Source organism: Parasteatoda tepidariorum, chromosome 3 (genome assembly GCF_043381705.1).
Source record: "Parasteatoda tepidariorum isolate YZ-2023 chromosome 3, CAS_Ptep_4.0, whole genome shotgun sequence".
NCBI lineage: Eukaryota > Metazoa > Arthropoda > Arachnida > Araneae > Theridiidae > Parasteatoda > Parasteatoda tepidariorum.
In genome coordinates this window covers 1128001-1141383 of record NC_092206.1, presented here as the reverse complement: position 1 = coordinate 1141383, position 13383 = coordinate 1128001, and the positions used below count along the sequence as shown (strand labels likewise).

Here is a 13383-nt window from a genome sequence, read left to right as displayed (position 1 = left end):
AAAAATCCATAAAAATCATTGTCCACAGTTTAATTTCAACATGAATTTAATAAAAACATACATTTAAAAGGACTAGCACTAAAAGTTATCTTCATTACGAGAGCATTTTTAACTGGGTTGTACAGAAAAAAGTTTCATAGAGAAAAAAAAAATTTCAGAAAAGAAAATAAGGTCTATTAGAATAAGTTTAGGAAAATGTTTAAAATAATACTTCGAATTTCGACTTCCCGTAAACTTTATGGAGGGACAGCCTAGTCAGATCATTTTTTATAAAAAGCTTGCATTAAAAAAACAGGGGATCTTTGAACTTCTTTTTTAAAAGTACTTCGTGAAAGTACCGTTTTCCCTCAAGTTGAATTTGTTAAGGTACTGCAAAACGGTAGTAAATTTTCCCTGGGCAGACCCCTGATCTAAACTATAAACAATTGACGTCCCTCCCCCAGAAACACTCAAATTATCAAACTTCGACCGGTCCGCAATGATACAAAGGTTAAGGATCACTACTTTAAGGTACACATCTGGGTGAAAATCAGTAATTTAGGTGAAAATTATAGGTTTTTTATTGTTATTTATAATTGAACTTTAGTCTATTACTTTTAAAACCATTTAATTTTTTGTTTTTCGATCTTCAGAAAGGAAGTAACAGTTGTTTTCTCATATGCTGACTAAGAACGTAACGGATATTCAGCCACTATTCCGTAATCACTCTATCCAGACCTCTCTAATAATTAGGCAAATATTCGGCAAAGTATCTTTCAACTAAGTTTTTTAGGGGGAGTCAAGTTATATTTCAAAACTAAGAACAATATTTTTTCTTCTGTTTCTCTTTTGCTTCTTTTACTAACCTTTCTTTTCATCAGTGTTTTTTTAATGCACATTTTAAAGAACATTTTTAATGAACGTTTTTCTTTTACGGTCATTTTTTTAAAAAAATTCGGCAATGTGAAAAAGTGAAATTTATATTTTTAGCGTCAAATCTTCCATTTAAGCACTATTTTTGCCTTGACTTCAAGCTTTTTCAAAAACTTTTGTTTTTATAGACATTTCTATTATAATGCGGTAATGAAGAGGGCCTCTAATTACACTTTGAAACTTCATTTTTTCTTGAAAATATGGTAATTGGAAAACAGCTGTTTAGCTTTAAAATTTCTTTCAAAAAGTAAGATCGTTTTTATTTTTTCTCAATTGCTTTTTTATAAAATTTTCTTAATTTGACAGGCGTTTTTACTATAGTGCTGTTTTTTTAGAAGCATTTCTGAGAGACATCACTTTGAACATATTGATATTTTTTTTCTTCCAGAAAATATTATTCTTGGCATTAAATTTTTGTTTTAAGAATTAAAACTGTTTCTTTCTCTTTCTGTTTAATTTTACAACTTAGTTTTTATTTTTTAATAGCTGATAAATTTTCCTTTAATATTCAGTTTTTTTTATTTATCTTGAATATTTCTTAATTATCTTTACTATCATAGACATTTTTAATGAAAATATTTCTCTTTACCAATAATACAGCTAAGCTTTGATTATTTTTTTAATAATGTTCAGATCTATTTATAGATAGAAGTATTCTGTCACTATTTGTTCCATCCCTAATGTTGACCAGTAGTTACCAAAGATGAAACCAGAAGTTAACTTCCAAAAATGAAACTAATGTTTTTGATATGCTTTTAATATTTTAATCTTTTTTTTATTTCCGTATGTTACATGTTTTAATGCAAACATATTTCAGTTTAAGAAATTAATTTTTTTGTTGCAAGAATTGTCACATTTCAGATTTTTCTTGTATATTAAAAGCATTTTCTGAAAATTATTGATTGAGAAAAATTTTGAACGCCAACACACATTACAAAAAAAGTTAAAAAAGTATATATTTTGAAACCTTGTATGTAGATTTTGTATAGTGTTAGCTATGTTCTGAACTAAAAGCTGAGGTCTAAGTGTAAATTTTTCCTTATTTTCAAGCTTCAAAAAAAGAATGACCAGAATTCTTCTTTTAAAAAAATCAGTGTTTTAGTGCAACATTAAAAATTTGCAGCTCTTAAAGCTCAAATCAGTCTTATTTTGAAGAAATATTTAAAAAAAATTTAAAGCTTACTTTGGATTTATTATTTAAGGAACCTGCTTACCAAAAATAAAATGAAAGGTTTAATTAAAGCTGTTTCCAAAAAAAATTTGCTGAAGCCAGTTGAGTGCCTTAAAGAGTTGAAAACAGTGTTCTTGTTGCTGCTAGCGATAGTGGCTAACATAGCACTATCTAATACAATAAAACAGTAATTAAAGTTTTCAAATATTTAAAGAATTATACAAACACAGAGGTCGCCAAAGTGGTCTATATAGACCCCCAGGGGTCTATTTAACATAAGCGGGGGTCGATCTGACCCAGGGAGTCGAATGGGGGTCGAAGGATTATCAGTATTTTTCAGATATGTGACAATTAGAAATAAAAGAAGAAGACTTGGAAATATATACAGGTAATCTTCAAAAATTGAGTGACGATTTTAAACTGCGTTTTTTTGATTTGGAAAACATTGACATCCCTGATTGGATTATTGTGCCATTTTCTGCTTAAATTGAAAACGTGGACATCAACCTGCAAGATGAGCTTGCTGAATTATTATGAGGATTTGAAGCAAAGACGCTTTTTGAAAATCTAACAATAAGCAAATTTTGGACAAATATAAATATAATGCAAAAATATGTAAGACTTTACGAAATAGCTCAGCCATTTATGATAGCATTTCCAAGTTCTTATATGGTTGCAGCCAGTTTCAGTCACGTAAATTCAATCTTAACTAAGAACAGAAATAAATTAAATGTGGAGTTTCGAGGGGATTTAAGATTAAAATTGACCAATTTTGAACCCAATATAACGAACCTTGCAGAAAAAAAAACACCAGGCACACCCATGTCATTGATTAAGAAGCAATAAATCCGTAGTTACTTTACTTATTATTTCTACTTACTTATAATTACTTATTATTTCATAAATATTAAGGTATTTATATTTCAACATTAATATATTTTTCATAAAACTATTGTTACACTATGTACTATTACTTAAATAAATGTTCAAAATCGTAAAATAAATGTACATACACAGTATCTAATAGAGTTTTATTTTAATTAACAGAAAATTACTTTTATGGGGGTCGATGGATATTTCGAAAAATTATGTAAGGGTCGATGATCAAAAAAGTTTGGCAACCCCTGCATTAACAAGTAAATTTGAATCTGAAATGTTAAGGAGCATGAAAATGTAATCGTATACATCAAAGCTGTAGTTTGATTGGTCGTCGAATAAAGATTTTACAAAAAGGTAGCAAATTGATAATTAAGGAAGGAGGACTTTTCTAGAAGCTACTAGGTATATCCATATTTTATATACTTGTTAAAAAAATAAATTTTACTTACTTGTGTTAGACATAACAGTTTCTTATAGCATGTTTGTCATATTTCTTGATAGATTCAAAATTGAAATTTAGACAGTAAAATAAAGATGTCGAAAAAGGCAAAAAATAATATTTTACAAAATAAATGATTATTTAAAATTAAAAAGATTGAATTTTGCAGTAGTTTAAGAAAGCTGACTAATACCATGATCAAAAATAGACAATAAGATATTTTTAATTAAACAGCCTTTTTTTCTTTAGTTGTAGTTGGTAACATCAGATGAAGAGACTTCAGAAAGCTTTGCAGCAGATCAGGGTTGTCAAGGTTTAAGACAGAATGGATGAATCCACGGTTTAAACTGTCCTGTCCAAAACCCCTTCGTCCAAAACCCTTTTACTCTAATTATGTCACAATTTTATCTGAACAATATTTAAAAGGCAAAATAAACATAGAACTAATAACATATTGATAATTAAATCTACTACAGAATATTTGCTTTTAAAAGTATAATGTTTTATTAATGTTGCTTGACTTTTCAATTTAAACATTAAACAAAGGAAGATTAATCAGTAATCAAGTTCAATTTGTCCTCTCATTCAACAGTACATAACTGAAGTTTGACCTTGCCATACAGGTTAAGCTATTAGGGACTAAGTGCTTGGTTCGTCATAAACAGGTTTATTTATCTATAGTACTATTCAAGAATACTTTTATTTCATTCATGTTCAATTCTTTTAGCATAGTAATGATACATCACCAGTGTCAGTAACTGAAGCTGCCCTTCAAAACTGTTAATACATTTTTCAGTTATTTTGTATTTCCAATTTAAATTAATATATTTATATTTAAAAACAATTTTTTTTAATAGATGCCTTGATTATCATCCTGTGATATAGAAATTATAAAATTTTTTTTAAAAAATATTGTGAAAAATAAAGGGTTAATTTTTAAACAAATTCAGTATTTTTCTTTAAAAATTATTATTTTTTAATATTGCATTATTTATCCTCATGCAAAAACATTATTTATCAGTATTAAAAGCATATTTATATTTAAAGGATTAAGTATTCACTTTTGTTGTTCAATGAATTGTGGAGCTTCAAAAATTATTAACCTTTTCCTATTATATTATATTATTTTCCTTTAATAAGTTAAAGTAAATTGTATGAAAAATATCAAATATTTATTGATACATGTAATTATGTGTACAATGGTTACAGCTATAGAATTTTTACCTTTTACCAAATTTCAAGGTTTTGGACACTTTAAGACAGTAAAACCCACGTACGTGTCCTGTCCAAAACCAGTTTAGGACGTCCAAAACCCCAACCCTGCAGCAGATAATTTAGTAATTTTGGGTGGCCACTCAAGTCAGGTTTCAAATTTCCCTGATTTTTCCATTAAAAATTTCACTGTTATAAAGTATATTTCATTTAAAATGTTATTTTTTTAATATATCATCTTGAATAGATGAGAAGAAAATAATAGGTTTAGAGCATAGAATATATTGCTTTTAATGAATAAAAAATGTCTTAAAGTTTTACGTAATTTTTGCACAAAATGTACCTAATAGCAAGTGACTAAAAAAAAAAATCATGGATAAGTATTGTTAAATATATTTTCATTAAGCAAACGAAAATAATTCCAGGCGATTATACATCAATAAATTTTTATATTTATTTACATTTCAATATGTAGCTATTTTATACGGTATTTTATCCAAACACTGCTCTTTATAAAATGAATGCTAGCTCTTAAAATGATAGGGTCACCCTGAGACTTTTCCAAAGACAATCCATGGAAAAAGATAACATTTTTTAATTAGAAATATGTTAATTAAATCAAAATTATTTTCTAAATGAAAAACAATTTAATTAAGCTAAAGAAAACACCTTCATTTTAATGAGTAATAAAATAGCTTTAATAATACAGTTCACTATATCTGTACGGCAAACAATTTTAACTCATTTTTTCGAACTGCTCCATTTTGTTTTCACATTACTCAAATAAATGATCCACAAAAGGAAATACAAAACTGATTAAAAAACAATATGTAGTCACAAAAAATGTGTTCACTTTTGTTTTTTCTTCCGTCTTGCGTACAAACAATTTAGGGAACTGGGATAGAAGATGTTTATTGTTACATTCCACTACATAGATGGTTTTAAAAATCGGTATATTATTACCAAAAAATGAAGACAGAAAAAAAGTTCTTTTGGTTCACAATATCCACAAAAAATAATATTAAATGTCATTGCGTTCATTCTTTATCCAGGAGATCACACTAAAGTCAATTAAGAGTAAAATATAACAGCTAGCATTTAAATTAATAAAGAGCTATATCACAACAATAAGGAGAAAAAAGAAAAACTTACAGCATATATGCCGCCTTTATGCGCAGGAGAGGCGAATTCTCCAACTTTTTCGTAAGTATTGGCATTATATAAGAACATCTGCAATGAAACATTTCATTATTATCATAACTAAATTTTTTGAAACACATAAAAGCAAAAACTTCAAAAAATAATAATAAATAAAACTATGAACCTTGCCATCAAAACCACCACTTGCGAAGAGTTCTCCACTAGAATTATATCTAACAGATTGAACAAACCTAGTGTGATCCTATATAAAAGAAAAAATATATAATTTCCCTTCAATATTTAAATCAAAAAAATAAATATAGACAATTAGAAAGGATTATTAGATTTTTTTTAAAAAAAATATGAGTTTTTTCTTTGCTTGTTAATTAATACATACAAAATAACTTTGACCCTATTGACAAAAAAGTATAACTATGTTGAAGCATTAACCCACTTTCTTTTCAGGCATATCAGAAGAAATTATCAATACAAGGCCAGGTAACTGAAGGTAGAAACAGACTCTTATTGGAAGACCTTGATTTCTACGTTCGGAGAAAAATGATCGAGAATACCATGCAGTCAAACAGGCGCTAAGGATTTACCACAGGGGGGGGGGGATCATCTTTCGGGAAGTCGACTGGAAATTTTTGGGTGCCTACATCCAAGATTGATTTAAGAAAACCAGGCTGTGAGGACAAATCCTTGGAGATAAAAACTGCTGCAGTCACTGTTGCCAAAACCTAAGATTTAAAAGTAGCCAATGGGAGCGCTGAAAGTAGCTTATTCGAACATTTTGTAGCCTCCCCCCCCCAAAAAAAATTTTTTTTTCCATATATATATATATATACCCAATATATATATATATTGGGTTGATGAATAAGTTCCCACTCTTTTTTTAATTTAAAAAATTCTAAAGAGAATTGTTTGTTCTATAAAACAGTGCATTTCAGTTTTTGTTGCCTTAAATTTTTGTTACTTTTTAAAGCATTTAGTTGGAGTGTCAAGTTGACAAAAACAAGCATTTCTGACACCACCTGCTTTTAGAGTTTAATCGAGGTGCCAAAGCCACAGAAGTTGCTAGAGAGATTTGTGCCATGCGCTTTCAAATGTTTTGTTCAATAATGGAGTCGAATTACGGCTTGGTTCGACGAATTTTCGAGATGCTTCCGGGTGATTTCTATGGAAGAGGCATCGATAAACTTGTTGAACGTTGGGAGGAAGTAGTAAACAACAGAGAGTACGTTATTGATTCAATTATTGTTATTTCATGTCAAAAAATAAAGTTCTACAGAACTTTAAAAAAAAAAACACAAGAACTTATTTATTAACCTAATATACTTGTAACGTAAATGTGGGTTAGTACCATCAAAAAGTCCTCCAAGAAGGCAAAATTTCTCCCAATACTTCATTCAGAAGTTCAGTGCCTTCTGCATGGGGGTTCACTATTAAAAGGATACTTAGTTGAACATTGGTAACCGTAAACTGAAAATTTGGTCGGCTGTTTGACGACAATTATAAAATAAAATAGTATCTTCTAGCACTAGCAAACTTTGCTACTGATTTTAACTGAGGTCAAATGTGTCAATTTCATTCAATTGTAGGACTTTTTCATTTAAATTCTGAATGATGTCATTTACCACACAGAGATAGAATGGTTGAGTCGAGGAAAAGTTTTAAATTGATATTTTACTCTCTGCTCTGAAATAAACTCTTTTTCTGCAGAGAAGAAAAAAAAAACTAACAGAAATTTATGATCCTGAGTGGATTTTGCACTTTTTTTTTTGGCAGATATAACCGTGCATTTGAATGAGCTTAATTTGAAATTACGAGGTAAAGACAATCTAACAGGGGATATGGTTACTGATAGCGATACATATTAAATACACATATATATAGCATAATAAATAAATACAAAAAGAAAAAAAAATACTAAGAAAATTAAGAAAAACAATAAGTTTTATTTACTGCGCATAAGCTGCAAGTAAACAGAACTCATAAAATAAAATAAATTCTAAATGCAGAGAAAACATAGAAAAAATTGCAGAACAATGAAGGGGGGGGGGGAAATAAGAATAAAAATCCGAAAAGGAAAAAAAAATTATAAAAATCCGTAAAATAAAAGATATCTTTTCATTATAGATTATATCTATTAAAAAATTATATCTTTATTTTCCAGATTATATCTTTTATTTTCCAGATTTTTATTAAAATTTTTCTTTTTCCATTGTTCTGAAATTTTTCCACGTTTTCTCTACATTTTGAACTTTTATATATATTTATATATATAAATCTTAATAAATACAGTAAATAGATGTGCGTTTAAACAAAAAGATTAATAAATTTGNATTTAAAAAATCAAAAAAAATTGCGAGAAAATTTATCGAATTTCGTTCCGGTTTTTTGGTTTTCCGGTTTTCTGATTTCCGGATAACGGGTTCTGTACTGTATATATAATTAGTTTGTTTGCTAGATAAATTGAGCTGCATGAGTAAACCCAAAGAATTTAAATATTTCAATTGAAATTTAACTCTCAAACATTTAAACAAAAATAATAACCCAAATAACTGAATTGCAAACAGTAAAAATTATCAAAGCATAAAAATATGCCATTAAAAGAAAGACAGCAGTAACCCAAATGCAGTTTTGTTTCCAATTAGGTCTTCCAAGATAACTTCTAAGTCTTTTATACTGGTAATTGCAATTGTTCAACAATTTTTATTAGTTGCTGTGAAACCTTCATTTATTTTTCATGTATATTTCAGTAGTATCAGAACTTCATAAATTTTCTAAGCACAGAAATCATTTTTCTTTCTTTACATATATCCATCAAAAAGCAATAGAATAATTTTAAATTAAAAATTAGTTCAAAAGTCAGGGGTTTGTCCAGGGCAAATTTACTACCCTTTACCTTCACAAATTCCACTTTAGGAAAAACGGTAATTTCACAAAATACTTTCAAAAAAGCAAGTTCTTAGATTCTCTTTCCCCCGCCTTTGTTGTTTTTGTATCCCCCTAAGAAACAACAAATACTGGGTCAATTAAGCAGATACGAATAGGTAGCACATGTTTGGTTAGATAGTGTGGTTTTTCGCAGAGTTTTTTTTTTTAAAAATTAAACTCCCCGGCGCTCCCTCTGTAAACTTTACAGGAAGTTAAAATTCGAACATTGTTCTAAATTTATTCTCACAGACTTTTATTTTTTTATGAAGCATTTTTTTTTCTTTGCGAAACTTTTTCAATATGATCTGGTGGGAAATGTTATGTTCCTTATTATGAAAATAGCTTTCAGTGCAAGTACTGTTAAATGCATGTTGTTTTTTTTGTTTTTGGAATTCAAGTTGAAATTTAACAAAGGACAATGATTTTTATGGAATTTTAAATTTGGATACAATTTTAAGCCCAAAATTTTACAATAACAAAATTATTTTTGAATGTAGGGAGAAAAATGTATAAAAATTTACCATATTTTTGTGTTGATTTTCTAGTATAATTTTTAATTTTCACACAAATCACAAATTATGTCAAAATTTTCACAAAATAGGTACCTCTCATAAGAACCTAGACAGATCCCTGATAAGTGTTACCTAACCTTAAATTAAAATGTACACAATTCAATTAGATGATGTGTATTTATAGAAAGATTTTTACAACAGTCAACTAGGAATAGATGATACACTTACGTTAACAGTAGTTTTGAACTTGAAAGGAGGACCCTCGAAAATTCCGACAGAATTATCTTCACTGCCAGTGATAATTCTAAAGGGCCGTTTGGGGCGAAAATGACAAGAATTGATAAGCTTACTGTGCCCCGATATTTCTCCAACACTAGTGCCAGTTTCAGCCATAAAGACATGACCAAATCTGAAATCAAACAAATATTTATCATCAATCATGGCAAACGAGAGAGTAACTACAATAAATGATGTCAAATAAAAATACTTCTTTAATATAAACAGGGTATCTGCTACATTTTCAAATTCATGACTCATTCTAAGAATTTTTCATGACTTAACAAAGTTACTGTTTTCTTGGACAACAATACATTTAAAAAAGCATTATAATAACATTAACTGAAAATATAGGTAAAACCAAAACTGTTCTACTCTGCATCTTCATAGTTATAGATTTTAAATTAAAAAAGAACAAAGTAAAGAAAGAGTTGAAGCCCTAAAATAGCTGAAACAAATACAAAAGCAAATTTTTTTTTCCTGCATAATTACATTCTAAAGGTACTATTCTTGTTCATCGGAAAGGAGAGAAATACTCCTGATTTTTCTATTCTCATTTCGGAATAAAAAAATTTGCAAATAACTGGCTTGCTACAACTAGAATTTTAAATAGATAAAATAAAAAAAATTAATAATGACAAAAATTCTAAAATCACAGAAGTTTAATAGATAATTCGCTCTAGAAATGATGTTTTTTCTTCCATTTATTGAAAGTACACCATCATTTTTAAAGAACACGATAAAAACATATTTTATTTTAAATCAAATATGACTGTGAGTGAGGATTTTGTTACAAATTCAGATATTCGGAACACCATTTTAAAAATTCGATTTTTCGGAGACCTAAATCCATGACTTTCCATGATTTTTTTTTTTTTTTTAAAAATAGTTAAAATCATGACATTTCATCACAAATTTTGTTTCATACCGAAATCCATGACTTTCTAGGTGAGCAGATACCCTATATAAAGCTGACAACAAACAAGACATAAAACTGGTTATTAAGAACAATTAAAAACTTGAATGGGTCGATAGCAAGCATCTCCTCTGAAGGGGAGCGTCACTGGGGAAAACTAAGTATCTGAACGAGATTCCGGAAGCTGCAACAACTCCTTAAATAACGAAGAGAAGAGTGTTCACTCCTAGCGGTGGTCATCGGTAGCGTTTGTTAGCAAGTATCCTTCCACGTAGAAACTACACCGTTCAATCTTCTCACCTTCGACCCAAACCTTTATCTTTTTATCTTGGACTTGAACGGTATTCTAGCTGACACAATTAAACGCCTCTACAGGTCATAAGAATTAAATACAAAGCTAATTAACTTAAAATAAAACTGAGCAGTAACCCTTAACCATTTTTTTTTTGGTCAAAAGAATTTGAAAAATTATTATTCAACCAAAAATTTTCAGAATAATGAATGATATGTGAGGCAGCATTGACTAATGTCACATGGAATGAATCATATCAGAAATACCGACAACTATTTTTCTACATTCCAATGAAAATTTTAGGTAACGTTTCAATAACTGTTCAATTTGACATACATATGTTTTGGACTTTTTTTTTTTTGATTTGTTATACCTTTATGCTTAATTTAGTTATTTTAATTAACCTCCATGGTTTTGAAAAATTATTTTATTATTTGAGGATTACAACTGCTTAGTATGTCATTTCTTTTTTCTTTTTTTTTTCAAATTATGAATAGTTTACAAATGCTTTTTTTGAGTTTTTGGGGTGCAATGTGCAATCAAAATGTGCTTCAATTTGTTAAAACGATTGCACATCTTAAAAATGATTTATTTTATGTGGGTGAACTTCACCCGGTGAAGTTATTTAGTTCGTTTTTAAGCAATGTGAAGGGTATCTAACATTTTGGATTTTCGAATCCAAAATGATTTTTTGACTCAATCCAAGAATTTTTCACGACTTACCGAAGTTACTATTTTCTCTGACAAAAACGCAACAAAAATTTAATAATTCTCCCTTATCTGCTAAACCACTCAGCATCAGTTTTTAACCACTAGATAACTGCCACTCTCTGAGAGTGTAAGAATCTCACCGAACCTAGCTCAGTTGACGCACATGCAGACTCGCAAGTATTTCATCAAACATGTAAAATGATTGGCACTTTCATACACTACAGATTGACAGTATACCAAAATATAATGTGGTTGAATGAATTGGGAAACTGTTTAATAGAACAATATGAAAAGCACACTTTTGCATAATACATGACGAAAATCGACTTGGTAAAGAAAAATGAAGCACTTTTTAAAAACACCCAATAAAAATTAACTGTATTAGAAAATAAAAATCGAAAATGAGCACCTTTAAGTACTTTTTAAAAACGATACACACCATGAATTAATTGAGTTCTTACAGAAAGGTAAAAGGGATTTTTCTTTTGGGAAGTTAAAAATTTTGGTTTCCTTTTCTGCTGACGTTCCCTCCCCCCTTTTTTTTTCTACAGAATTATATCTAAAGATAAATTTCTTTTTTTGATCCGTAGAGAAAGAAATGCTCCCAATTCTTCTGTTCTCACTCCGGAATTTAAAAAAATTCCCCAATCGCTGGCTTGCCTCAGCTAGAGTTTTAAAAGTTTATATAGTAAATTAAAAGATAATAAATAAATAAATTCTGAAATCACAGAAGTTTAAAATATAATTCGCTTTAGAAATGATGTTCTTTGGCTCATTTTTTTTTTAAAGAACAACATCATTTTCAAAGAACAGGATAAAAACATCTAATATTTTAACAAAATGTGACTGTGAGTGGAGATTTTATTACAAATTCAGAGCACTGTGATATTGGGGGGGGGGGGATTCCATTCAGGGTATCTGCTACATTTTAGATTCTCAAATTCATGACTTTCCATGACTCATTCCAAGAATGCTTCATGACTTAACAAAGTTACTATTTTCTCTGACAAAAACACAACAATACATTTAAAAAAGCATTATAATAACATTAATTGAACTTATAGGTATAACCAAAACTGGTATACTCTGCATCTTCATATTTATAGGTTTTAAATTTAAAAACCAGAATAAAGAAAGAGTTGAAGCAATAAAAAAGCTGGAAAAAAATACAAAAGCAAATAATTTTTTTCTTGCAGAATTATATTTCCAAATATACTTTTCTTGTTCATCGGAAAGGAAAGAAATAATCCTGATTTTTCGGATCTCTCTTCGGAATATAAAAAAAATTTGCCAATGACTGGCTTGCTTCAGCTAGAATTTTAAATTGATAAAATTAAAAAAAAATTCTGAAATCACAGAAGTTTAAAAGATATATTGCTCTAGAAATTATGCTTTTTCTTTCCTTTTTTTGAAAGAACACCATCATTTTTAAAAAACACAATAAAAACATTTTATATTTTAATCAAACATTACTGTGAGTGGGGATTTAGTTAGAAATTCAGATATTCGGAACACCATAAAATGGGGGAGGGGTGAATTCCATTTTAAAAATTTGATTTTTCGGCGACCTAAATCCATAACGTTTCATGATTTTTTTTTAAATAGTTAAAATCATGACATTTCATAAAAAATTTTGATCGATACTGAAATTCTTGACTTTCCAAGATTTTTCATGACTTTCCAGGTGCACAGAAACCCCGTCCATTTTTAAAATGAGATTTTTAGGCGACCTAAATGCATGATTTTTTTTTTAAAAAAATAGTTAAAATCATGACAAATTTTGTTCAATACCGAAATCCATGACTTTCTGTGATTTTTCATAATTTTCCAGGTGCACAGATGTCCTACAGCATGTTGTATGATGGGTTTAAAACATTTTTGTGACCTGCAGTGAAAGCTTACAAACCTTTCTCTTCCTTCACCAACGACTACGATCCGTTGATTGTCAGGACTCCACGAAAGATCCTTTATCTGCCCAGCAAA

At 28.9% G+C, this 13383-nt stretch overlaps 1 protein-coding gene across 1 annotated transcript in view; it reads right to left on the bottom strand.

Moving 5' to 3' along the window:
- The window catches only part of LOC107454932 (actin-interacting protein 1 flr), a gene marked incomplete at its 5' end in the record, with an annotated part of 34700 nt that extends 21317 nt beyond the window's left edge, over window positions 1-13383 (bottom strand). The window contains 4 exon segments of the mRNA XM_071178170.1: window positions 5766-5843; window positions 5938-6015; window positions 9434-9614; window positions 13307-13383. Coding sequence (XP_071034271.1) covers window positions 5766-5843; window positions 5938-6015; window positions 9434-9614; window positions 13307-13383 — 414 coding nt within the window.